At 47.8% G+C, this 27,701-nt stretch overlaps 1 protein-coding gene across 1 annotated transcript in view; it reads right to left on the bottom strand.

Moving 5' to 3' along the window:
• tusc3 (tumor suppressor candidate 3) overlaps positions 1 to 27,701 on the bottom strand; it is a 60,682-nt gene that overhangs the window by 27,093 nt on the left and 5,888 nt on the right. The window contains exons 2-6 of the mRNA XM_062555523.1: positions 14,400 to 14,569; positions 11,442 to 11,559; positions 6,402 to 6,542; positions 4,522 to 4,662; positions 3,736 to 3,825 (exon numbers count right to left, since the gene is read on the bottom strand). Coding sequence (XP_062411507.1) covers positions 3,736 to 3,825; positions 4,522 to 4,662; positions 6,402 to 6,542; positions 11,442 to 11,559; positions 14,400 to 14,569 — 660 coding nt within the window. The remainder of the gene's footprint in view (positions 1 to 3,735; positions 3,826 to 4,521; positions 4,663 to 6,401; positions 6,543 to 11,441; positions 11,560 to 14,399; positions 14,570 to 27,701) is intronic.

The raw sequence follows: 27,701 nt of genomic DNA, 5'->3' as shown, positions 1-27,701 counted from the left end.
AGTTGAAGAGTCATGCATGTGTGTATAAGCATACATCATTAGTCATTACCAAAGTAATGATTATAAACTCAGACACAAAACAACTTTTAACTTTCAAATAAGCTTTGCCCTGGATTTCTGATGAGAGACAGAGAGAGACAGAAAGAGACAGAGAGAGAGAGTGTGAGAGAGAGAGAGAAAAGCAGAACTGGCACTTTCAGTCTGACAAGAGAAATTTCATGCAAATGTAGCGTTTAGAAAATCAAGGTATTTTTTTTCTCCCTCCCTCCCCCTCCTCTCTCATTCAGTGCCTGCATTTCTTTCTCTGGATTTTTTTTTAATTTCACAGTTGGATGCACAAAAATAAATGATGACCAGGAAACCTATCTCGGCAACATGCTGTATTTTGAGGGACTATTTTTGGTGTTGAGGCCTTTAGCTAAGAATAATATTTGTTGGCCTGTAAATAAGGGTACAGAGATAAGAACTAAGGCTGGCTGGCCACCGTTTCTCACATGAAATAATGGCTTATCCTCTTACCCCCATGTGTGGAACTGCAGAAATCCACCAGACAAATTCTTCAGCATTAATCTCAGTTATATAAACACATACAAACACAAACTCTTATACTCTCTCTCTCTCTCTCTCTCTCTCTCTCTCTCTCACACACACAAAGACATATCCACAATCAAAGTCACACATAGCTACACATAGCTACACACATTTTCTCTCTCACACATGCAAACTTCTTAATGACAAACATTATTGTTTGTATTTGTTCTTTGAAAAAAAAAAAAAAAATTCAATATACTCAGGCATTATTGTATCCAGCTATCCTAAACCTGGTTTGTGGGTTGGTAGCAATACATAAAAGGCCAGTTATGATGCACAAACACACACCACAGGGGTCTGGAAGACAAAAAAAAAGACCTGGGCCTAAGTCGCCACTGGAAGTGTTGACAGACTTTTGGCCCGCGTCCCACCCCGACACAAAAGCACTTAGCTGCATGGCGGAGATGCAGGCGGGGAGCATTGTGCGCAGTAGGCTGCTGCCGCCGCACAGATATTAAAGCGCCGCGAGCTCTGGGGAAATGGCGGCATTGTTAGCGGTTTGTTTATGTCTTAAAGATCAATGTTCATAGCTGAATTATTCATAAAAGTGCCTGGTGTCAGTACAGACCAGGGGGTGGAGAGAGAAATGGATCATGGACCTGCGCAGACAGACAAGCGCACGCGGACAGACAGACAGACATCCGAGCACTCATACAAACAGCCTTTACAAGGGAGAGCTACAAACAGGCAAACATTTGAATAAATACGACTCTGAAACACAAAGTAATCCTCAGTACACAAACATTCGCACACAGACAAACGCAATCACATCTGAGTGTGTGCGCTCGCAAACACACACACACACACACAAACACACACACACACACATACATACACACACACACACACACACACACACACAAACGCATGTGGATGAGTTCTCCATCTAACCCCAAAACACTCAAACACAAACATGTGCCATCGAATCTTTTTAACTATTCATGGGGCATTAGCCATTCCGTATTAGCCATTCCGTATTAGCCATTCCATATCAGCCGTTAGGGCTCCGTCTTAAATTGTCATTCTCGGATGCGCGGCTCGCTGTTTGCCGTCGTCGTTCCATGCGGGCCGTGGCGGGGGCCCCTCAGCGTCGTGCTGCCTGCGGGCGCGTGCATCGGAGGCCCGGTGTGGCGCCGGAAGTCTTCCGGGGAGGCATTTGGGGGAGTGGGCTTGGGGGGGGGAAGGAGAGCGCTGGGGTACTTCTGATCCCGAGCACACTCCAGCTAACTCCAAATTAGCACTGGCCCCTGCTGACTCCGGCTGCATATCAAGCACTACCCATTGACATTCGCTGAATGATTCATTAAAGCTAATTAGATTGGCTGACGGGAGGGGAGGGGACTGTGGCTGATTATTTCCCCCTCACAGAAGGGAAAAAAAAACCACACGTCTCCAAAAGGGCCTGCGCTTCAGTCATCCCAGCAGCAGAGGGCGATAGTGAGGCAGAGTGGGGGGGGCAGGGGGTGAGGGTTTATTATGGGCCTGGTGTGCTGCTCGCTGTCCTGGAGCTGACCCCATCTGGACGTGTGGAGCCTGGCCCGGGCCGCGCGTCTCTGGACGAGCGTAAAGCTGGTCCTCTCGGCTCGACACTCTCGCAAAGCCCCAGCTGTGCTCGGCACGGCGCTGTCTCCTCGGACTATCTTTTATCCCGACGACTTCTATCACTCGCTCTTTATCTCCTTTTCTATCGGTCTGTCTGTCTCTCTGTCTATCTCTCCCTCATGCTCTCCCTGTCACAGACACACGTGCACACACACACTCATACACACACACAATCATACACACACACATTCATACATATACACACATTCATACACACAGACACAGACACACAGACACACAGACACACAGACACACAGACACACAGACACACACACACACACACACACACACACACACACACACACACACACACACACACACACACACACACACACACACACACACAGCAGTTGGGTGGCCGGCCATAACGGCAGCCATAAAGTGCAGGTGTAGGTGAGGAAAGCTGCTCTTTATGTTGAGTTCAGTGACAGGGTCCTGAGCGGCGGCTTAGTGCCAGCAGATGGCTGGGACTCCACACGTCCCACATCAACACTGAAGCTGTCCGTCAGGCGCAGCAGGGCCGTAAGCAGGGCCAAAGGAACACACACCCAGAGAGGGCACACCGAGGCCTTCTTCTCACAGCACTCGTTTGCTCTCTCTCGGGCCACCACGTTCTTTTAGCTACTGCAGGAACACTACAGAGCTCTTTGAACACCCTCGAAATGAGTTAGCGAAAAATCCATGCAATATCTACCCGAGCTCCTTTTCCCCACCAAGAGTGTAGTGGCAACTGTGTGCAACTCATGCCTTTGAGAGTAGGGGTTACCACGGAGGTCAGAGCCGCATGGTTTATGAGGACGCCATTTTCATAGCTGTGGCCGAGGCGGTAAATGCGGCAAAGGTACTGGGCTACTTACGCAGAGCACGGGAGATGTGGATCACACACACATGTTTGCTCATGGCATCTTCAGAGCTGGGAGCCAGTAGCCAGAAGCTCACAGCAAAAAAAACCCAAAAAAACGGTGTCCTGAAATACCCTCGTCAGCTCGTGTTAATTAGAAGAAAACTGATCTTACGCTACCACGTGACTTCATTAAAAGGAAAAAAAAATACATAAAGCATCTAGTCTTAAGGGATTACATGCTCAAATCCTCTTTTCCACTTATTTATTTGATGTATTAATTAAAAGACCTTAATTCTATTAAGATAGGTTGTTTTCTTGACCTGACTTATCAACTTAACTTGATCTTGACTGGGATTGGAAGGCATATGCCCAGGCGCTCCCTCCAGAGCTGTCTGCATAACAACCAGCTATTGTTTACCATTCCAGCCCCTCTACCTTTGAAGTTCTTTTAGGAGATGTACCACACTAGTAGGATCGCTTAAGTATTCTGAACATGCACTCCACTGTATATGGTGAGAGAATCACAGAGAGCAGGGGGGGGGGGGGGGGGGGAAGATAAAATGCAGACACAGGGGAACTCACACATTCTGTGTGTGGACCAAAGACATGGTGAATCAAAAGGAGGGAGAGGAAAAAGCAAAAGAAGGAGAGGAGAAAAAAAGTGCACAACAAAGCTGAGGGGGCCACAGATCACTCACCACTTGGCCATTCTGCGGGTTCTTGTGGGCGTATGGAGGGCCGCGGATATGGTTCCACATCTGACCGGAGGTCATGGCAAACACAACACACTGGGGAGACAAGTGGAGGAATGGGAGGATGGAGAGAGGTGGAGAGGTGGAGAGATGGAGAGAGAGAGGAGAAGAGATAAAAATAGAAAAAAAAAAACGTTAAGAGAATGAGAAATGTAATCCGATCGATCATGTGGCCAAGATGCACTCAAAGTCGACATAAACTCCAGTTCACCTTGACAAACAGCGAGAGCAACTAAGTTGTTTTCTTAAGCAATGGCTCTGGGGCCACAATCACTGCACATTCTGTGAGTAAACAATGTAACAGGGTTAGACTAGCTGTTCTTCTCATCTCTATATTCTCTATATTAGGTATACAGTAATTTCCTGCATATAAGCTGCATTGTGTATAAGCCACAGGACAGTGTTTTATGCAAGTTAAAAGAAACAAAACCATATTAACACCATATTAACTGCCCCCCTGTATTAACCTCATTGCTGAAGAAATTTTGCAAAATCAATGTATGAGCCGTGGCTAATAGTCGGAAAATTACGGTATGAGAATTGCAGGTAACCAGATATAGCAAATTTCCTAAATCACGTGTTGGTAGTTTGTTAGAATTTCTTACACAGCATGCAAGACACAGGGTCTGCAGACGACTATAACTCTTATCCCTGTTAGAATCACACACAATTAGGAGGGCCACTTGAGCCTGAGAGAATAGTAGTAAAGAGGAACTGATCTGGTTATCCTACCAGGGCTGCCATGGCCCAGCCGGTCTTGTTGTAGATGAACTCCAGGTTGTTCCTGCGCAGGTAGAGCAAGCCCCCCACCAGAGACACCAGCAGAGCCAGGGCGATGGTGCCGGAGTAGTTGGGTGGACGGAACACCCGGATCTGGAGGTGGGAAGGGACGGAAGGAGGGAAGGAAGGAAGAATGAATGAACGAATGAAAAGAAGAAAGGAGGGGAAGGAGAAAAGGGGGGAAAAGAAAGGGGAGACTTGAGAAAAAAAAACAGCAAGCCTAGGACTTGCTGGAGGTGTTGTGGTGGACAGTCAGAAGGCAAATGTCAAACAATTCCCCAGAAATGCCAAACGGTGTCTCCCAAATGTCATGCCACGGATGATGAATATGACAAGGTAACATGAAATGATATAAACACACAAACTAATCTGCATACATATGGAGGGTTTGCGAAACACCATTACGACACACTACTATTACAGAGGCGGCAACAACAAATGGCAGGGTCTAATATACTGGTGAAAAGGCATGCCTCTGATGGGAGGAATACAAACCAAATGTTTCAACAATGTAATCAAAATACACATATGAAATTCCAGTGACCACTGTCCTCTTCTGTGTTTGGATGTGTGAGTGTGTGTGAGAGAGAGCATGTGTGTATGGGTGTGCATACCTAGTTGTGCATTCATGTTATTGCATGACTTGCTGTGGATTTAACTGTATGAATTGATGAGTATGCCAGGGTGCATACACAAAATGTGTGCTGCTGGATATGCTTAATCTTTGACTGAGTGATTGGTGATATATAACTCTGTGTGTGTGTACAACTGTGTGTGGTGGTGTCTATATGTGTGTGTGTGTGTGATGGTTTCCGCGTGACTCTGAGAGCCGACCCTCATCGGGAGTGCGTGTGCCGGCTGGCCGCTCGTCTGGTGGCGGGGCTTCCACACACTCGGGGACTATTTACGAGCGCTGAGTGGCGAGGCCCCGCCGGTCATAAAGATGTTTTGTGCCTTTGGCTGAAGGTCGTAATGTTGCCTCGGAGACGCACCGCCAACATCGCTGGCCTTCCTCTCTCCCAATGCTATTGGATTAACCCCGATAAAGAAGTGGGGAAGGGCGGGGAGGGCCGGGGAGCCTGCCGCCATCCCATAATTCAAGTGCAGTTCGGCACCAGGCAGAGAACGCCATGGCAACCCGCCACCCAATGTCAAGGCCTGTTTTATTCTCAATATGTGGAGCGGCATCGCAAGAATTAATGGCCGCGTGGCCAGTGGTATTATTGTAATGGAAAAATCCGACTGCTGATTTGAATTAAGTTGTAGCGATGGCCGCTTTTTAGGCTCCCTGCCCCGGTCACGAGGGCCAATAAGAGGGGGAGCGGACAATGGGACTGATACAGATGGCTCCCGCGCTCCCCTTTGGGGAGAGGAATGCTCCGGCGGCGTACCGGTGTTTGACTGCATAAAGGCTGGCGCGCGTGCAAAGTGCTTTGTTCCATTCATCGCTCGAGTGACTCGGGAGAGCCGGGCCGAGATGAATCATGGCTAATGAGATTACCTCCGCCACGACTGGCCTCGGAGACCGCGGCCCCCGCCTCACACCAGCAGCCCGGGGTTTATCGGCGGGGCCCGCTGACACCCGCTGCCATCGGGGTCTCTGAGGGGGCACTCAAAGGCTCCTGATGTGGGTGGGGTGGGGGGGGGGGGGGGGGTCGCTGGTGCTGATTGCTGATTATGTGGGTGTGACCTGCAAACCTGTGGATGTTCTCTGCTTGTGTGTTTGCATGTGTTTATGCTGCAGGTGGGTGTTGCATGTATATATTGACTTATTATGTATGTGTGTGTGTGTGTGTGTGTGTCTGTGTGTGTGTGCGTGTGTTCCTCCTGACCTGTACATCGGTCCGGTCAGCGATCCACTTGGCGAGCTGCTCCGAGGCGAAGCCGATGCGCTGCAGGTCAAAGGTGTCGGCCCTCTTTGGCTTCCCCTTGGCCGGGAAGTGCATGAAGGTGGGGGCCGAGTTCATATTCAGCTGGAGGAGAGAAAACGAGAGAAGAATGAAAGAGGACAGAGGAGAGGAGAGGTAAGGAGAGGAAAGGAAAGGAAAGGAAAGGAAAGGAGAGGAGAGGAGAGGAGAGGAGAGTGAGGAGAGGAGAGGAGAGGAGAGGAGAGGAGAGGAGAGTGAGGAGAGGTAAGAAGAGGAGAGGAGAGGAGAGGAGAGGAGAGGAGAGGAGAGGAGAGCGATGAGAGGTAAGAAGAGGAGAGGAGAGTGAGCAGAAGACCAGAAGTGATCAGGAGAGGGAGAAAAGCAAAAAGAATAGACGAGATGAAAGGAGATACGAAGACATAAGAGAATACAGGAAATATAAGAAGGAAAGAACACCAGGAGTTGGGGAAGATGAAACCACACCAGAGAAAGGAAAGGCAGAATAGAGAAGAGAGCAAAAGAGATTGGGATGAAGAGAGAGAGAGAGGGATAGAGAGAGCAAAAGAGATTGGGATGAAACAGGGCGGGGAGAGAGGGAATGGAGTTAGTGGGAAGAGGAGGAGGATGTTGAGGAAAAGAAAGATGAGAGCTGAGAAAAAAGGAGATACAGAACTGGACAACAGAGGCTGTGGATGGGAGAGGAGGAGAGGAGAGGAGAGGAGAGGAGAGGAGATAAGAGAACAGAGGAGGAGACACCAAAGACACAAAACCAATAAATCAAAAGCAACTTCAGAGCTGGCAGCAAACTGAGCAAACAAAGAAACAAATCAAAACAAACACACCTGGAAGTAGAGCCATCATTGGCCTGCCAGTCACCAGACACAGCCCACATACCAAACAAGAGCAACAGGGCGCTTTCGACACACTATCTCCTATGTGTGGAGCATGAGGTTGGGGGGCATGAGTGAGTGTGTGTGAGTGTGTGTGTGTTTGCACGTGGGTAGAGGGGTGTGAGTGTTTGAATGTGTGGGTGGATTGTGTGGGTGGGTGATTGTGGGTGGGTGGGTGGGTGGGGGGGTGTGCGTGTGTGTGTGCGTGTGCGTGTGCGTGTGCGTGTGCGTGTGCGTGCGCGTGCGTGCGTGCGTGTGTGTGTGTGTGTGTGTAGCCCCTTTCACACTCCGAGCTCGAAGGCATGCTTAACGTCATTGTTCACTCCCAAATTGCGTGTGACGTGCTGCTAGGCAACGCCTCCCATAACTCGCCTCTGAACCCGGCTTCAAACAACCCCAGGACCAAAACACGTCTACCTTTAACACTGCGAAATCCCCCTGAACCCGCTATTTCTTAAACGCTAATGTATCGTTTCTCAGTCTGAAAAGGACTTGTGTGTGTGTGCAGCAGGCTTGAGCAAAATTCAGAATTGAATTGAGAATGAGAATTCTTGAGTTTGAATTGAATTTGATTTAAGGTCAAAAACAGGATGCAGAATTACAATTCAAATTTGAAATAAAGGAAGGAGAATTGAAATTCAATTAAATTCAAAGAAATTCATATACATAATTTAAGGGTAGGGTTTAACTATGAAGTTTCACTAAATATGTCAGATATGATTGCAATTGAAAACAGTGATCAATTACATTTCCAAAGTAACCTTCCCAAAATTGAATGTATGCGAGATTCAACACATTCTTCCTGTTATGTGACTGTGGAATTGTTTTGAATTGCCATGAATTGAATTCCACTTCCTGTCATTCCAATTCCAATTCCAATTCAATTTCCTGTGGGGTGGGGCCAATTCAGGCCAATTCTGAAATTCGGAGTGTGTGAGTGGGTGGCATGTTCATTCGTGTACCACCACTTGCAGTGTGGTGGGTGAGGGCACTCAGGGCAACTTCCCACTGAGGCCGACTCCTCTACTGCAGCCACCAGCACCACACACATTTAATTACGCTTCGCCTCTCCTCTCCTCTCCTCGCCTCTCCTCTCCTCTCCTCTGGTTGGCGGCCGCCATCAGGCCTAATGAACAACCGGCTCCACACCATGAATACTTATTACTCTTGCCTGGCTCTCAGTCTGGCTCTCACAGTCTCTCTCTCTCTCTCTCTCTTTCTCTCTCTCTCTCTCTCTCTCTAGATCTTTCTTAACCCCTCTCACTGCCCTGCTCTCTGCACATTGGTCTCGGACTTTCTTCCTCACAAGCAAGCTCTGTGTTTTTTTCCCTCCCTTCTCTCATTCTCATTCTCTCTCTCTCTCTCTCTCTCTCTCTCTCTCTCTCTCTCTCTCTCTCTCTCTCTCTCTCTCTCTCTCTCTCTCTCTCTCTCTCTCTCTCTCTCTCTCTCTCTCTCTCTCTCTCTCTCTCTCTGTCTCATCCGTTCACACTGCATCCCTCTCTCCCTATGTGTCTCTACCCTCAGTCTTCCTTTCCCTCATTGAGATGCACCAAAACAAATCCATCTCTGTAATTAAAACATGATATTAAATAATAATTTGGAAAAAAGCGGGGCAAAAAACAATCAAAACCCAGAAAAGAGAGCAACTCATTACAGGGGTTATTGCTTTTAATTGCATCAAATAAACCCGCTGCACGCCTTGAGTGGAGGAAGAGGCGAATCCTTCATTAGGCAAAATAAAGGGGACACAGCAAGGGACTGAGGAGTGGGAAAGTAAAAGGTGGTAAAAAAAAAGGGAAAAAAAAACACTCATACACAAAAAAAAAAAAAAAAAAAAAATATATAAAAATAAGACAAAAGAAAGAGCGAATCGTCTCCCGAAGTGATCTGCATGTAATTACATGTCATTTGAGTCTCGGGGCGTAATCGTATAATTGTCGGCGAGTGGCTGGTACCTTTAAACGGCGGGAGACGCTAATAGCTCTCACTTTCCTCTCCATCTGTTTGTTCGCATGCAAATGACTGTGTTAATAAGACACTACTGCCTCCATTATGGCTTAAGTAGAAGCTCTCTCCCCCTTTCTTCTCCTCCCTACTTCCCTCTGCTGTTTACCACTGTACTTCTCCTCTCTCTCTTTCTCTCCTTCTCCTTCTCCTTCTCTCTCTCTGTCTCTCTCTCTCTCTCTCTCTCTCTCTAGTGCACTTGTTCTGGCAGAGGGCACGAGGTATTAAATATACATAGGTATCACTGTTCTGGCAGTCGTTTAAAACACAGTTGCCGTGTTTTGCAGCATTTCATTGCGAGCGCTGAAGCGAGCGCTCCGGCGGGCGGGTCACATGACGCGGCGGCTTCGTTTCCTTAAAACGGTGTTGGAGGCGCTGAAGTGCGGGGCCCCGCGAGACACAATGTGGGATTACGGAACACTAAGGACTTTTGCTGCGCGCGGCTCTCACAGCCTGCTGCACAGTCCCCACTGCTGCTCTGACTGCTAATGGGGACGGTGGGGTGGGGTGGTGGGGTGGGGTGGTGTGATGGGGGGTGGGGGTGGGGGGGGGGTGGGCGGAGGTGGTAAGGTGGCGGAGATGTGAGCTCCACCGGGTGGGCTGCGACGCTGCGGCAGTGAGGCTTTACTCCGCGTGTTGTGGCCGCGAAAACTGCCACAGAAACTGCTCTGGAGGTGAAGGGCTCGGCTGGGAGGGAAGGGCTCTGTGACAGGCAAACATCAATCTGTCTCGCCGATTCATATCCGCTGACCGGAGGGGCCCAATGTTTATCTCTTGACACAGTGTGGATGTGTGGCTGCCTGTGTCTGTGTGTCTGTGGTTGTGTGTGTGTGTGTGTGTGTGTGTGTGTGTGTGTGTATCTGGTTTAGTGTAGTGAATATAAATGTGATTCTATTGTGTCTATAATGTATATGTTTAATGTGTGCACCTGACTCTATGTGCGTGTGTGTGTGTGTGTGTGTGTGTGTGTGTGTCTATACAAATGTGTGTGTCTATATGAGTGGGCATATGTGTGGGGCTGTGTGTGGCATGTGCATCTGTATGTGTGCGCGCACGTTGTGCGGGGGGTGAAGGGGAAGGGGCTTGGTGCTCTTATCTGTCCGTGACTGATGGATGCCGCACTGGGTGGGCCCTAACCTCCGCTAAGCCAGGGCGCTTCTCCAGCTGACACATGCTCAATGCTCAGCTTCTGCCATTTAGGAAATATGTCGATGAACAGTGCGGCATTGATGGGAAGCGAGCGAATCCCGCGCACTTCGGGAGCGACCACGTCAGTCCGTATGGATTTTTCACCCCGATAATTCCCCATTTTCCCCGTTCTGACATTTCTCCACTTTCGCAAACAGACAACATGCGGGGCTGCTGCCGCCGTCTATTTCCAATGTAATTACTGCAATTTCTCCGGGATGTAAGTCATCACAAATTGACACCCGGAGGAGTTGACAAGGGTCAATGCAGGTGAAATTAAGAGCACTGACATATCTGCATGCCTCAGAAGGTGCAAATATGAGTGTGCGCACACACACACACACACACACACACACACACACACACACACACACACACACACACACTCACACACTCACACACTCACACACTCACACACTCACACACTCACACACCTTGATTCAATTCAACAGCTTGGGAGCCTTACCCACACAACATCGGAATTAGGAAATCTGCCTTTGAGGCACTGCAGCAATAACAGCCTCGGAGGTTTCTAGGCAGCTTGATTTGACTTAATTTAATTATTTACCTCTCTCGTTAACTTATTCCTTGTGTGCTAATTGCCATGCAGAGAATCTCTGCGCCCGCTCTGACAGGCCCCATGCAAATGCAAATGAACAGAGGAAGAAAGATAGGAACGGATAGAGAGAGAGAGAGAGAGAGAGAGAGAGAGAGAGAGAGAGAGAGAGAGAGAGAGAGAGACGAGTGACAATGAAGAAGACAGAAAGTGAGAGTGGTGGGGGAGACAGGGAGCACACACATGCACATGCACACACAAGCACACGCACACGCACACACTTGTGCGCGCGCACGCGCACACACACACACACGCACACACACGCACACACACACACACACAGTACACACATATAAAGAAAGTCACCTGCTGAAAGACATCAGCGCCTTCGTCGTAGTCCACCACAGTGAAGAAGAGTTTGTTAGAGAAAGCGGACGAGTAACGCCAGGAGTTAGCCAGCACCTGGTACTCCTCATTAGCCTGTCTGTTAGGACAAACAGACATGGGAGGAGAGGAGAGGAGAGGAGAGGAGAGGAAGGGGGGAGGAAAAGAGAAAGAACGAGAGAAGACTAAATGAACAGCTGACAACACACAATGGCATAAATATAGCAGGTAATGGCAAGCGCATTTAGCTCCGCCGGTGAGAGACATTTAGGCCAAGAGGGTAATAATGGGAGAGACAGTAAGGCGCTGAGAAAGAGATGGCAAGCATAGTCCGGCTCCCTGCTGACCTGGACGGGGATATGAGATATGATGAGAGGGGAAGAAGTGCAGAGCTGGCATGCCTGGACCTGCTCCCATTACACTTAGACAGATACAGACATTTCTGTGACAGTTACGTCTACATCCAGCGCTCAGACAACCACCAAAACACTCCCAATTAATGGCCAATTAGACTCTCCAATTCAGTTAATAATAAAGTGTGGAATGTGCGTAGTGTCCTTCCACTCGTCCATTTCAGTCTGGCTCATCTATTTGTCTTCACTGCACTTCATTTGGCACATTTCTTTTTCCTCCAAAGTTTGCCATGAAGGTCAGGAAATTTAAATGATGCGAGTGGGTGTGTGTGTGTGCGCGTGTGTTTTCGTTTGCATGTGTGTGTTTAATGTGCATCCTGCAGTTTCCAGCAACAGGCAATAACATCAGAGGGCCTGTTTGTGCGGTGCGGTGAATTCCCTGTGACAGTTTCAATGGCCGCTGCTTCAGAGGGATCAGCGGGTCGATGAATAAAACACAAAAGCGGAAAACAGCCATGAATAAAAGAACATACAAAACACCTCTTTCCTCCTGGGCTACGGGACACCAATTTACATGATGACACATGTTAAAGTTTAATGCCACATTTAGTATTTATCCAGTGCATAAATAATAAGCGAGGGTGGTGGGCGGAGGGCTCGGATCGGATCGGATCGTACACAGCGCGTCAGAAGACAAATGTGACGGGCCGTCGAAAGGCCCGGTGCCAACTTTGCGTGGCACGAATCCCTCGCAAACGAATCTGTTGACTGGCGAAACAATTAGAGGTGTGTCAGCCGTACAGGGGCTAAATGCTACAGCTGGCAGAGATAGCAGGAGTGGGGCCACGGAGACCGACGCAGCGGTGATTAGCAGTCTCTCGCAGTGCCCGTCAACGCTTCCGATGTTTCCTTGGTGGGTCACGACACTAAATTTATCTCCCACTCAGTGACTAACGACGCGATGGTATCGTTTATGTAAATGGTCCGTCCCAATTGATGGGGGGAAAAAGACCACATGAAGAAGTACGTGACAGCGACTAATGCATCCCAGAGTGACATCTCCTTTGAAGAAGGGAAGATGAATTTGTTTATAAATAAATAGCTAAAGAAATAAACGAACGAAGTACATATCGGAGATAGCCCCTGGACACGCGCAAATGGTTAGGAACAGTAGGTTGGGCGAACAAAAAATAAATACTTGAAATGAAATAAATAAATTTGTGATTCGAGCAGACAGCAGATGATTAAAAACGCATTATGGGTCATGTGGAACGCAGGGGATGACTGGGCATTTAAAGGTCACTCCGGATTAAATTAACTTCCTCTATTTCTGTAATACACATGATTATCCCCGCCGCACCATCTTTATTCAATGAAGCCAAGGCCGAGTGGACTAAACGAGGCCTCCTTAAGTGCCATACTCTCAGTGGGTCATGGGACATCGCCATGCTCAACACGCCGCACCCATTCAATAGGCCCTTCAACACTTTGCCCTTTCTTTAAATGACTTTGGGGCCGGAACTACTTAGGGACGAGCGGAGAGGGAGCGCGAAGGGCTCCTGAGAGATTGGGTTGATACTCAAATCCTCCCCTGGAGGGGCTGACTCCAGTCTGCTTTATTACACCTCAGCGGGACTGAACACCTGAGCAAGTCTGGCGTACGCCTGCCTGCGCTGGGATCCACCTCAACTTAAAGGTTAGGTCCACAAAAAATATATGCACATGCATGGTCAGTGGCCTCAGGGGTCTCTTTTTGAATGGGCTGGTTTTGGAGGCCGTTGAGCGCTTGCGCGGGAGAGCACAGAGTTCATGGCGTTGCTCCGAGAGGCTTTGTCTCAGCCTCGCCGTGCGCCTGTCGCAGTCTCGTTGGTGACTATTTTTCGCTTTTGGAACATCTGCCAGCTGAAAGTGCCAAGGGTGTATTGTCTTGGTAGTAGGAAACTGTGTTGCTATGGTCTCCAGAGACCTGGGAGCTTTTTATCTCTGTCGAGAGGCATCAGCTCAGGCTCATGGGGGGTGTGGGATCCGCTCAGCCTCCTGGAGATGCACTGCCTCCAGCAAGAGGGGGAACAGCGTGGGAGGTGGGACCTGTGTTTACACGCAACTGAAGAACTATGGATGGGGTTAGAGCTGAGGTGAAACGGTAAAACTACTTGGCTTGAAAGCTTTTCTTCTCCAGGCCGTCCTGAGAGCAGCTGCCACAAACATTCAACTACCTTTAACGCTTCCATGCCATAATGTTGCTGTTTTTCCCTCTCTTCTGTACTAGGGCTTGTTTCATTCTGGCATGGCTAGGCTCTGGGCTGACTTACAGTACCTTTCCCTCGTGTTCAAATGCGTTGAGAGAAGGAGAGTGGAGGGGGCTACCTGAGGATGTTTAAGAGCTCCAGAGAGAAGGGAATGCAGAGCATATTGCTTCATTGGATTGTGGACATGATTGATGCAGCGGAGAGGGTGTTAGCGTTGATGTGTTTTGACACTCTCAAGATGCAAGTTTCAGAAGAGCGAGTTGGCTGGTTGTTTTTGGCTACTGCCTGGGCACAGGGTTAAGCGGGGGGGGGGTAGTGTGGTGGTGGTGTTGTGTTACCTGCACACCGAGCACTGCCTCTGGGGCTGCAGTGCGGTGAACATTACGATGACGGAGTAGTTCCGGGGTGGCGCCTTCACGAAGCGGCGGAACTTGTCTCCGTTCATGCGGATAACGGAGCGACGAGAGCTCCACTCCATCATCTGATCAACCTTCTCCGCCAACATATTCTGCGCTCCGGGAGGGGAACAAGGGAGAGCCAGGGGGGGAAGAGGGTAGGGGAGAGATGATCGAGCAGGAGGACACACAGACACAGAGGGAGCAGGGAAGAGAAACAGCCAAAGTTTTAGAGAGGATATTCAAAAGTACACAAGGACAAATGCATACAAAACAGTGCAATTACAACACAAATATATATTTATGCTAGTTTCATAACAAGAAACACAAACAACCCAAGAAACCCTTTGTGACTCTGTGGCAGCATGTGATTAATGGGGGTCTTTGATAAATGGTTCACAATTGGGTTTAAATGTGCTCCTAAGCAGTAATTGTGGACATTTAACAGCTGTGACGACTCCCGTTCCGTTTGAGGGTTTTTCTGTTGATTAAATGCAAAGCTGCTCAACATAAAGGTCAACACACAGACTGTTGAAAGCACGCAGGGAGAACAGTAAACATGGAAGGCCTGCCGGGGGGGAAGGAGTGGAGAGCTGGGCTTTTTAGCAGACGATAGCACATCAGACCCTTCACTGGGGTACTGTAGCTTAAAGGTAACATATGGTCCTGAATTACGGCCTGGTGACAAAAAAAAACAAAAAAACTAAACAAACTAAGACCTTGCCAGATGTACCCTTGCGAAAATGAGACACCCACAAGATGAAAAATACCACACAATGGGATCCATTTCAATATTAGCCTAAAAGCTAGCACTCAGTTCCGACCTCATTTACCCTGGAACAGAGAAACAGAACTGTCAAAACTCAAAGAGACACATGCCCTGGAACGATGAATCGTGTGTGTGTGTGTGTGTGTGTGTGTGTGTGTCTATGGGAGTGTGCACACTATTGCCAAGAGAAACCAGCTGGGCCCTCATATAGATAAAAAAAAAGGGTCAGGGCGAGAGAAGAGAGAGAAAACTCCACGCTTGTGTGCTGATTGTGTCTAGGGGCATGAGAAGGCAAAGGTAAACGGCTCATGTTCTCCCATTACTTGGCACGGATATAAACTGATCAAAAAGCACCGGGGTCTCGACACTCTTTGCTCACTGTGTTTGCTTACATAAGCCTCTCTGTGACGCCACACTGCCTCCCAGCTCCGCTGCAGCCAGCCTTGGGCTTTAACCAACACAAATGGCCGTATTGTGCCGCTCAATGAAGCCTAAAACAACACCTTTCATTGCAGGGCCGAACGGCATTTGTGACTGTTAGGGCTAGCCATGCAGAGTAAAAGCACTACTGTGCTGGAAGCTGCTGGCATAAGGGGGGTGCCATGTTGTACAGGCATCAATATATGAGTGGAATGACATGTTTACATATATGTGCTGCATGGAGGCCAGCTCACATGTAGGGTGACAACAAACAAGACTGACTGCAGAGGTCAAACTGTAGGTCAGGAGGAATATTCACAGTCAGGATCAAGTTGTACTAGTCTCAAGTGTTTAAACAGCTCGGTGGTGTTTGAACAGCTCTCAAGACTGACTGTAAGCTAATAGTGGTGAATATCACCATTTTCATATCTTAATTGATCATTGTCTCCAAAAAGAACCATGACATACTGAGTTTTAAGTCCCTAGCTGACATAGACAGTGGGCTAATACAAAAAACAAATGTCGCAAGGAATGTCTCTATTATTATACAACTATTGAGGGGCAATGATCTCTGCCAGGTAGCACCAATGTGGAAAGAACAGAGAACTTTAGAGACCTAATACAGGACACCAAATGGTGCAGCCTTCTGATCCACTAAACATGCCATCAGACACCTTGCAAATGCCTCCTGATTTCCAATCCTGATTTTCTTTCATCACCATGACAACAAGTGTACAACACCAGCACGGAGTTCTTCCATCCAATCAAAAAGTGACTTTTAATGGACGCCGAGGGTAACATCAGGAAGAATGACCAGTGCCTCGTGCTGACCAATCAAAGCTCAATTTGCATTCCATTTTCCAGATGAGGAGCCGTGCCAAGCTCACAAGAAACAGCATCAAAAGATCCTCCTGTTAGGCAGCTCTCCTTGTGCCATGGGGGGCCCTGAGGTGGAGACTGGGAGAGATGCTCAGCTGGAGATCCAGCATCTCGACACGTCTCTCAAACACATCGCTCTCTACCATCTGCTTCCTTCACAGAGTACGTCCCCTAACCACACCATACTACATCTCTGGAGCAGCTGCTTAAATATGTGTGTGTGTGTGTGTGTGTGTGTCCACACGGTGTGAAGGAGTAAAGAGATGTGAAGTTGGGGGACGTGTGTGTGAGGGCTGAGCATGTTTTGCCAGTGGCATGAAGGACATGAAAAGGTGGTGTAATCCTGTTTGGAGAGAAGGGTCGTGTGTGTGTGTGTGTGTGTGTGTGTGTGTGTGCTTCAGTGATCAGCAGGTCAAGAGAATGGAGAGAAGTGAAAGAAAGAGGACAAATGGACACGGCGTCCCTCTCTATGCTTGTGTCTCTGTGGGTCACGTGGAGAGACGAGAGACGGAGATGTGGTGTGGGAAGGAGGGAGAGAGAGGGAGGGAGGGAGAGGGAGAGAGAGAGAGAGAGAGAGAGAAAGAGAGAGAGGGAGAGAGAGTGAGAGAGCGAGAGAGAGCGAGAGCGAGAGAGAGGGCGGACGTGTGTCAGGCCACTGGCTCCAAACCCCGCATGGGCACCGGCATCAGCGGCCGTCTCTGGCACCTTCAATTAAAGTGTCCCAGGCAGCCGCAGATTACCTGGGATGCTCTCGTCTTCCTGTGCCCTCCAGCTCCTGTTTGTCCTCCTTCTCTCCCTCTCTCTCTCCCCTCTGTCTTCAGCAGCAGCAGTCTGCCGTCATCAGCTCTCGTCACCCTTTTATATATTTCATTTCTCCTGCACCCAACCACCCCATAAAGCCTGCATGAGGAGTCGGTGGTAGCTGTGGATTTTCATTTGTGGGCTGCACACAGTCAGCTCCGCCATGTTGAATTATTTAGCTCCTTGTGTATGTCAGAGTTACGTCTGCGCTAGTACGGACCAACTCTCTTCTTGTCAAAAGCCACAAAATGAAACATTGTTATAATTTCCATCTGCAATGGCTGACTGCTTCAGTGGCTGACAGCAGACTGACTCCAGTGCATTTTGTTCTCGTGGCCAGAAGATCAATTAGGCGCTCCATACGTGGCGCTATACGGAGCGGCTGCCACTTAGGTTTGACAGGAGTGAAGATTCCCATTCTTGCTTATACTATATGCCAGTGCTTTCGCAGCCATTAATGGGACATGCTAACAATGAGCGCAGGCAGATATGGGAGGAAGGCTGAACCTCATGCTACAGAGTCGCACCACAAAAGGCATTCATACATCTAGGTATCTAAAGGCATTCATACATGGCGTTGTTGTACCAGCGACATTCTGGAGCCCACACATTCCACCCTCGGAACACTGGTCCCCTCCGTGCTCCTGCTGGTATGCCCCAGCTATTAGTCCCTTGTCTCCTTTGTGAGGTTGTCAGTCTTGCGTTGGGGTAAAAAAAAAAAAGAATAGGTTTTCACCCACCACCTCCAGACAGCAAAGCTGTCAGTTTGCCTGCCAATCAAACGGCTGTTAATGATGCTCCAGGAGCGGTGTGAGAAGCCAGCCAAGCGCGCAAGGAAGCGCTTGAGAAGCTACAAACAAGAACCAAACATAGATGTTTTCTACCCCCCTCCTCCATCCCCTCCGCACCTGACACACCCCCACCGGTTTCCTCTCGTCTCCCCCCCCCCCCCCCCCGTCTTGTTTCCTCACTCCGTCTTACTCGTAAAAAAAAAAAAAAAACACCTTTCAATTTCCAGTGAAGGAGAACCAGGACAAGCAAGCATCTCTCAAAATAAAGCAAAAAATAAAAAATAAAAAAAGTAGCTATGGGCCAAAGGTCTACACCACGGAGGACATTTGGGGACAAACCGTCCACCAAGGTGTTGGATGCCTAAAAAAGACAGCACAAAGTCAACGGATGTGTGGCGATGTCCAGGGCATAAACCTCACCCCTCTCTTTGATTGATCTGCATGTCCCCCTCCCTCGCCGCCCCCCCCCACGCTCCTCCTCCTCCTCCGGCCCCCACCATCATTTCCACCAGGTGGTTTACTCAGGGTATGTGACGGATGCGGCGGACAGGTTGTTCCCTGATGAGCCCCCGCTAAAGGAGACAAAGCACATCCCCCCCACCCCCTCTTCCGCTGAAGAGACGCCGTCGTGTCACTGTGCTGCTGTTTTTGAACGAGTTTGAGTGATTCACCAAGGGGGGTTTGCCAGACACTAGGGCACAAATGATGTGGCCAAGGTGCCTCTCTGACAAACCTATCGTCTACAGTGAGTGTTGACTGTGCCACTCTGACCAACCTATAGTGGAAATTATGGAACAGAACAAAGTCCGATTTTAGCTGGTTTTCCAGAATCCATCCATCCATCCTTACACACACAAACACACACACAAACCTTGTCCTTGAGCACGCATAACCTTCCACACAGACCTGAAGTATCTAGCCTTTCCTTTATGATATCCCACCGTCAAGCCAAAGACCTGAAAGTCATAATAGGAACATAAAGGACATGGAGATGGTGCTGATCGTCATTCAGGAAACACATGGAGAGAGCGCACTTTAGATGCACCTCACCTCCGCAAAAAAAAAAAAAAAAAAAAGACTCGGAGAACGCTCGGAGGCAAACGGACAACTCCCCATTAAAAAGAAAGCAGCAGCAGGAGCAGCTCGCACTAAGTGGCTCCAGACCATGAAGATGGCAGACATGCAAAATGACATTTTCATCAGATTAGCGACTTAAAAATAGACAGGGACTGCATCAATTTATGAGGGGAGTCGGGGAGGGTACTCTGCCTCGGATTTAGGATTGAGGTCTATCTGCGGTTACTTCTCGAACAGTTCTCAATTAACGCATCAGTGTTCGGTGATGTTGTCATTTTTGCATAGAGCTTGATAAGTCAATTTGACCTTGAGAGGGGTGCAAAATCTCAGCCTTTTGTAATCTACATGGTCATAGTCTTCCATCTCCTTTGTTCAACCTTTTGCTTAATATCTGGCTTTCCTTTCACTGTGGCATTGGTCACAATCTACTTCACAAAATTATCCATATTTCTACAACTATCTTTCCTACTTGGCCCAATTTTCATTTCTGTTACATTTATATTTAATGTTTTCTTCATGCTAGTCATATTTACCATTACACCACTAACCACAATAAGCAGTGGTTACTGAATTTTGGAACAGCGATGACAGCAGTAAGATCAAACAAGAGAGTAGTCTTTGATCAAATCAAGATGCAAAGAGGTAAAGACACCGTCCTGCCCCGAGCCCCAACATCTGACTCGTGGTAGTCCCTCAGTCAGGACTCCTAGCAGCGGCTTCAGGGATTCTGGAGATGCCATGCTCGGAGAGTCACAAAAAAAGAATGAGGGGTCCTGCTCTGAGCCCCAATATCTGACTCATGGTAGTCCCTATTCAGGGATTCTGGAGATACCATGCTCGGAGAGTCACAAAAAAAGAATGAGGGGTGCTGAAAGTCACAGCCCTAGTCGGCCAGAAAGAGACTGTGTGAACTGGTGTGAGTGTGTGTATGCAACACTGGTGTGAATATAATAGCCCAGGAACAATGCCTTTCAACCTGAATTGAACACCTAAGGAGTGGGAGTCGTCCGGAGGAACTTCCCCGTCAGTGCACACACACTGCCATGGCAAGACTTGGGCCCTTCCATGGAAAAAGGATTACAGGATGTCCAATTGTTCGCATGGCGAGTCCTCCAATAAGAACCTCTAAGTCTGAGTGTGAAAGTCCGATAAGGTCCAAACAATGTGGTGGAGAACAGGCTCGCAGGGGTAATCTTACTTCTTCCCCACATCGGCAGACTACATTACCCACAAAGCCTTTCAACAGACAGTGTCAGCCAGGATTGGGACATGCCATATTTAGAAGGCATGTGGCAATATTAGGAGCTGTTTGAACCATGTGGCTCACAGAGGGTTTCGTGGAGACAGATTCTGTCAGATCAGGATGGGGTGGATTATTGTGATAAGCAGTGCTGTGCAAAACCTCAAGTCATCACTGAAGAGGATTCCACCATCGAATTAGGCTGACTTTGTCACTGTGAATGTATATCTGACACTGAGTACGTCAAACCGCAGATCACATTTGCTATTACTGCTTTCTCCAGCCCCAGCCCCAGTCCCCATTCCCCCCCCTCCCCTCCTCCCTCTCCTTCCTGTGGTTCGCTCAGAGGACCCATGCAGTGCTGAGAAATCTGTGGACATTCTCTGTCCTCACATGGGAACCAGCCTGCTTGCATTAATCTTCTCTCACATTTGCATTACTTAAATGGCAACTGCAGCACATTTTACCCATGTTCCCTTATTATGAACATATTTCAGTGTGAATGTGCGGAGCGTATCATGCTTCATAATCCTAATCAAATTACAGAGACACACAGAGACATACAAACAAGTGTGCAGTGAACATGAAGTATGCACATCAGACTGTTTGCCCTTGGAAGGATAGGAGATGTTGAAAATGTTATTAAACTCATTTAAAAACCATGTGGTGTATCCACGAAGATTGCAGTTTTTTACACATCAATGTACTACATAATGAAGAGCTAGCTGACAATTATACAAATACCGATGTTCCATTAAGACATTCAAGGGCTCAACAAACGCAAAAAGTAAGGTGAATACGGGGTGAATAATATACAAACACAAGAGGGAGAGTGAGTTTCCGCTTTAATCTCTGCTCTCATTAGCCCCTTTCACATTCAGAAACGATACATTAGCGTTTAAGAAATAGCGGGTTCAGGGGATTTCACAATGTGAAAGGTAGACGTGTTCTGGTCCCGGGGTTGTCTGAAGCCGGTTTCAGAGGCGAGTTATGGGAGGCGTTGCATAGCAGCACGTCACAGGCAATTTGGGAGTGAACAATGACGTTAAGCATGCCTTGGACCTCGGAGATAAACTGATAAACACAACATGCTAGTTCTACGTGGTTTAGCTTCCAAATGATGGCGGGCCACTGGTTATGTTATTTGAATGCCAAATGAGGTCCTTTTGTCTGTCAAAGTCATATTTCAGTGTGCTGAGTCCTGAACAACTTCTGCTCTGACAGTTAGCTCGTTGGCTAGTTAGCTATCATTAGGCAAACTTTCTAAAAAGACGTACTGCTGGCAGCAGACGGTTTTGGTAACCTAGCAACAATAAACACTTGACCGAAGTGCTGAGAAAAGGAGGTTCAGGGCACTCTCAGCATAAAAAAACTTGTTGGACACACATATATCTATGGACACAGCAGCTAAAGTTATCCTAGTCTCTTGTGTGTTTCCTGTATTTTAACCTCCTGCCTGGCCAAATACGTCATCAGTCACACACCCCTAATAGCGGGGTTGACCTCTGTTCCTTTCATATTCAACACGGCTCGGCTCTGATACTACCCCCCGAGACGGGTTGGATTGCCGAGGCGGGTTGACTCCCCACCCCGTGTCGTCAATGTGAAAGGAACAGCCTTAACGTTAAATTCGGCTGATTTAGCGTTAAATTCGGTGAATGTGAAAGGGGCTAGAGTCAGTTATTTGGGCAAGTCAGGATGATCTCTTTCCCTGAGTCTCTGAGATTTCAGGGAAAACCCAGGAAAGACAGCGAAGCGCTTTTGACAGGAGGCACAAGGCCTGCTTTACTGGCAGTTATGAAACATACATTCTTCTCTCCATCTTTTCTGTCATTATTTTTTTTACCAACTTCAGGGCCATAACAAGGGAGCTCTATGATAGAAAATGGCTTGGTCAAAGGGCCTAGGAAGGGATTTAAAAGTCCCCCACTGAGCGAGGGGGATTTTGGAAATCAGGCAGAGATGACTGGGCACACAATGGAGGCATCAAGCCACCCGGGATGACTTGATACTAGGGCAAGAGTAAGGATGGAAGACTGGAGAGAAATATAGTCCAAACAACAAGTAAATACCTGAATCTACCCTAAATACCTAACGTGCACACACACAGAAATCTATGACATAGTGCATAGTACATGCCCCTAGAGAATGGAAGAGGCAAAAGGTAAAAGAAACAATCAAAGCATTCTAGCTGCCTAGATAACCTGGGCACCCTTTCCATTGAACCGCCCATCTCTTCACAATACAGTACTCAGGATGAAAGAGGGAAAATGTATAGGAGGCAGTGATCCTTCTTAAGATTAAAAACCCACAAAGCAAAGCATGTATGCTTGCTGAATTGCATCACTTGCAATGGTTGTTATGCCCTTTGTGACTACCCACAATTCATTGGCGCACATGCATCAGAGTGCCTGTGTGTGTCTATTTATGAAGCTATTTTGTGACTTTCTATGGTTATCCATGAACTCTACTTGTGTCTGTATGTTTTGAGTGAGCGTTTAATGAGGAGTATTGATGCGCAATCAATGACTCCTGTCTGCACAAGGCCGGCTTTGGAATGTTTTATTTATTTTGCATCCAAGGTTTGTGCAAGCCTGCAAAACTAGGAAACCATTCTGCAGGGACTGTTTAGCGGTATGGTAGCCCGTCCAACCCACTCCTCCTCTATATTCCTTCACTCTTCCACACCAGTGTTTCACTCTGTCTTCATACTCTCTTGTTCCACTCCACTTGAAAAAAGTGCCTTGCAGCCACTCAATCAATCTTCTCAGCACCGGCAGCTTAACATCTCCTGAAGTGATTCTTGTTGAGAAAATGAGACTCTAGTCCAAGACACCAAAAAAGAGGGAGGTAGAGAGGGGGGGGGCATAACACTCTTAGGGCTGTCATCGTAGCTCAAGCAGTGTAGTGCGGCCCTTCTGTTCCACGGTTGGGTAAGCTGAACTGAGCTGAGAGGAACCGAGCATAAACTGAGTGTGCAGGTCAACCAAAAGCTGGACCTGATCTCAGCTGTCTGCCTTCTGTTTCCTGTCTCAACTGGCAGCTTTTCTTCTCATGTCCAGCTCACAGTCACAAGCACTGCCATCTCGCTAACTGGGCTCTTCTTCCGCCTCACCATTCAGAGCAGAAACGGAAACCTCTTCTGCTTGCCGTGCCTGGGCAAGAGACTTCTAACAAAGATTAATGCTGAAATACATTGCAGGTATTTTTTCTTTCAATTTTATTGTTTCTTGTAGGTGCTTGGAAATGTTCCATGAAGGTTGGCAATCTTGCCTGGGCCTTGGCCCAAGTCTTGTACAGAAGTATCTTCAGAGTGTGGAAAACATTAAATGAATGCCTGCAGAAATGTGAGCTTCATGAAGGTTTAATCTACATTCCAATTCTACAGCCCATTACCTTTGAGCACATTAGCTTCTAGCCTAGAAAAAAAGAACCCACATTGGAACCCAATCTTCTCTTAGCGCTCCGAACTTCAGTTTGGTGTATGCCTCCCATTTGAATCAGATATGAGCCGGCATGTCCGTGTGGTTTATGAGATCTCCCATCAGTCTAGCGTCTGATACAGCTGGGGAGAGAGCAGGTGAGATGGCTCTCGGGGTATTGATTCCTTCTCTCATGTCAGCTCACAGCTGTACCTGAAGGAAACCATATGCAAAGCGCCATCTAAATATGAGCCTACTTCAAGATTCAATAGTGGGGTCATCTTTCAATCCAGCGTTAATGCATGATAATGACGTTATCTCTGGAAGAGAGAAGCAGCTGGTGCCTTCGTCACCAAAACACAGACCCACTCAGTACCACAGAAAGACCATCAAAGCTAATGTTTATAATCAGGTGGGTGACACAGCTGTCTGGCAAGTTTAGTTGTGGACTGATGAGCACAAAGTCTAGAAGAGATTAGACCTTGCCTTACCTCCTTAAGAGACTCCACATGGTCCACGATAAACTAATTTTACATGTGACCATAATCTGGGCAACATGACACATGCAGTCAATGTGCATTCGTCCGTGTAATATTAAACCGTTTGGCTGCACCAAAACAATTTCAACCAAGATCCTTTGAGAACCATAAAGGACATAAATGATCACAAGCAGAATTAAAAGGCCTTTTACCATCAAGCGAGAGGTGCCAACTACTGTGACACTGTTCTACTGCATCACCCTCCGTCTCTCCTCCCTCTCTCTCTCTCTATCCCTTGCTCTGCTCCCTCCCTCCCTCCCTCACAGTGGTAATTACCACTGCCTCCCTGCTTCTGTCCGGAGGCGATTGTATAGGGATGACCTCTGCCCTCTCAAGGCTTCACTGCTGAAGGCATAATCATTCTCTCGCCTTCCTGACAACTGGCACTGCAGCACACCAGCCTCTAGCAACAACAGAAACAACCCAAGTAACCTGCCACTGATACAGTGGCAAGAACATAAGGCCATAGCCACATCAGACTGTCAAGCAATCGTCCTGGTAGCATTACTCACGGCCGATAAAAACACATTCATTCATCAACTCATTCTTGTTTCCACTGACGCAATGCACTTTTTTATTGTATAGTGTTTCATCTTAGATGTTAAAGAACTGACAATACAATGTATTGCCTAGATACATAACTCCTGCTTTATTTGTGTTTTTTGGGGAGGCTTTTCAATTTCATTAGCTACACAAATATTGTGATGTATTGCAGATGACTTTAACAGAATTGCTGCATCACAGCAACACGTTTGTGTTGTCCAACATGGAGCCCTGCTCCATACAGGGCTAAGATGAGTACATGGGATGCCAGGCTGAAGGTCATTTCATATGTGTCTGACATCTAGGATATCCCCCTCATCTTCCACTTTCACTTTGCCTCCGCTGATGACATGGTCATTATTTACTGTTGGTAATGAGCTTTCTGCCATATGTTGTGGATTCATTAATCAAGGAAGGAAAAGAAAGGTAAGGGAGGGGTTCCTAACAGAGGGGGGAGGCTCTTACATAACCCGCATATTGACTGCCATCCACACCCCCTCGAAAATCATTCATTTCCTTATTAGATTCATTAAATGTTGGAGTGACTTACGGGGCAGCAACTCATTCTGAAATAAGGTTTTGCATTTCACGGCTGTTATAGAGGGAGAAAAACGGCTAGCCCTCGCTAGGTCTCCATCACAGGGCTTGACTTGACTGTGTGCATCCGTGTGTGTGTGTGTGTAAGAGAGTGTGTACGAAAATTAGCTTAACTCCAGCTTATTTTATTATTTAGACCCTTATCTTTAATTACAACGGCTACGATAAAAGTTTCCTTGTAGTCTGTGAGGCGAAAAAAGGGAGGGGAAAAAAAGAGACATAGACAAAGAAAGGCAACTTTCTGCTCCAATTATCTTGATGAATTTGCAGCTTCCTGCTGTCATGGCGATGAAGCTATCATTCCCCAGATTCCCGCCCTCTTTCCCCACTGTGACTCCTTGCGGTGTCCCCTAGGCCTCCCAAGGCAAAAATGGAACTGCTGCCACGTCTCGAGACTCCGGCTCTCCAAGGCTTTCAGTCCCTCTCTCTTTCAGTCTCCTCCAGCATAATTAGCAGTAAACATGAAGCGGCAGTGATCCCGGTGGTGCTCCACTGCCAGCTCCCATTCCCAGTGCCCGGAGGTGGGAATCGGAGCGGGAATGCCGTCAGGGATCTTCTGGAGGCCTCATTTCCCAAGGCCCACTTACTGCAGCGGAAGCATATTGCTGGCATTTTTGTATTTCTTTCTCTTTATTTATTTTTTTTTTTTGTTGTGAAGCATGAGGCCGAGGGTTGGTGGAGGCCAGAATGGGGAAGTGCTGTCTTCATTATTGCTCCGCGCAGCAATAAAAAAGCGTAGCCATCCGTCCTTTTATTATGCTACGTTTATAACAAAATCAAACTCCGGTTTAGCTCAATAAAAACAGGGCACTGCTGGCACCCGTCGTGCTCTCGGCCGACAGCGCGCTCCATCCTGCTGAGGCAGCAGGCTCGCCGCGAGGCCTGCCGTGGGCTAGGAAGGTGTTGGGTGGGGGTGCACTGGGGGGGCGCACTTGAGATGAGTGAGAGGGCCATTAGGACCGAGAGAACATCGGTGTTAACCTAGCCACAAATGCTTCACAACTCCCGCACAAGAGTGGCAACTCCTCTTTTTTTTCCTTTTTTTTTTTTCTTTTTCGGAGGAAAAATTTGGCCGATTTGCTTGCTTGGGCACTAGGGATGGTGGTGGGTCCCATAAATGAGAGCTCTGCAGTTCTCAAGAGCCACATTATTTTATTCGGTGTGATTTGTGGAGGCTTCAGCCACATTAACTGATAAACAACTCTGCAGGGGACTGCATAAAAGAAACGGCTCGGCCTTCAGCGAAAGGGATGGGCCAAGAAAGTCCGATGGAGTCCAGGTTTATCATTGGCAATTAGTGAGCATAATTTAGTGTCGTGATTTGGTCAGGGCCTCTGTGTATTAAACACAAAGCAACTCAATTTCGTGTTAGGCCGTTTTTTTTTCGTCCCTCTGATTGTTTTATGCAAGTTCTCTTGTATTTTTTCTCATCCGAACTCTTCAGCAAAAGAACAGGACAGGAATCTAATTTTCCTGTCAATTAGAGGAGGCTTGAAAAATGAATACGGCAACCCTCATTTGTGATGAGCGGAGAGAGGCATTAGATCCAAGGGATAAATGGGTGTGTTTAATGGCATTGACTATTCACGGCACCTCCACCATTGTAATGTTTCAAGAAAAAAGGAAGAGACATGCTTGATCGTTAACTGCACATAGGAAGATGTTACTAACAGCCGGTTGCATTTAAGTTATTTAGTCTAGCAGAAGCACAAGGCCATTGCAGTGGAATCGGGGCATCGATAAGAGAAGTCTATTTTACAGTCACTTTTGCGCCCACTCAGCCTCCTCCAAATCAACCATTTCATGTCAAAGAGGTGCTCCATTTATCAGCCAGGAAGTGCTTTAAGATTACCCGAGTCTTCTCTTAACAGTGTCCTTTAAGCGAAAGTACAAGTCACCCTGCCGTATTTACATACAGCTTTGTGAGCTAAGCAGAGAGCTTGTCACTCTCAACAGGCTGGCGGCTGTCTCCGCAGAGTCAAAAGGCAATCAGTAGGAAAACATGGCTCCCTCCTCCCGTTGTCTTTCACTCTCTCTCTCTCTCTCTCTCTCTCTCTGTGTGTGTGTCTCCTGCCAGGTCTGGGCTGAAGCCCGGACCACGTCACTCCGATGTGTGACATGCGCAAGGACCACCACGATGCTACCATCGACTATTGCTTATGCTCAC

This window comes from Sardina pilchardus, chromosome 2 (genome assembly GCF_963854185.1).
Source record: "Sardina pilchardus chromosome 2, fSarPil1.1, whole genome shotgun sequence".
Classification (NCBI taxonomy): Eukaryota; Metazoa; Chordata; class Actinopteri; order Clupeiformes; family Clupeidae; genus Sardina; species Sardina pilchardus.
The sequence above is the reverse complement of the archived record's forward strand: the minus strand, read 5'-3'. Positions and strand labels throughout refer to the sequence as shown.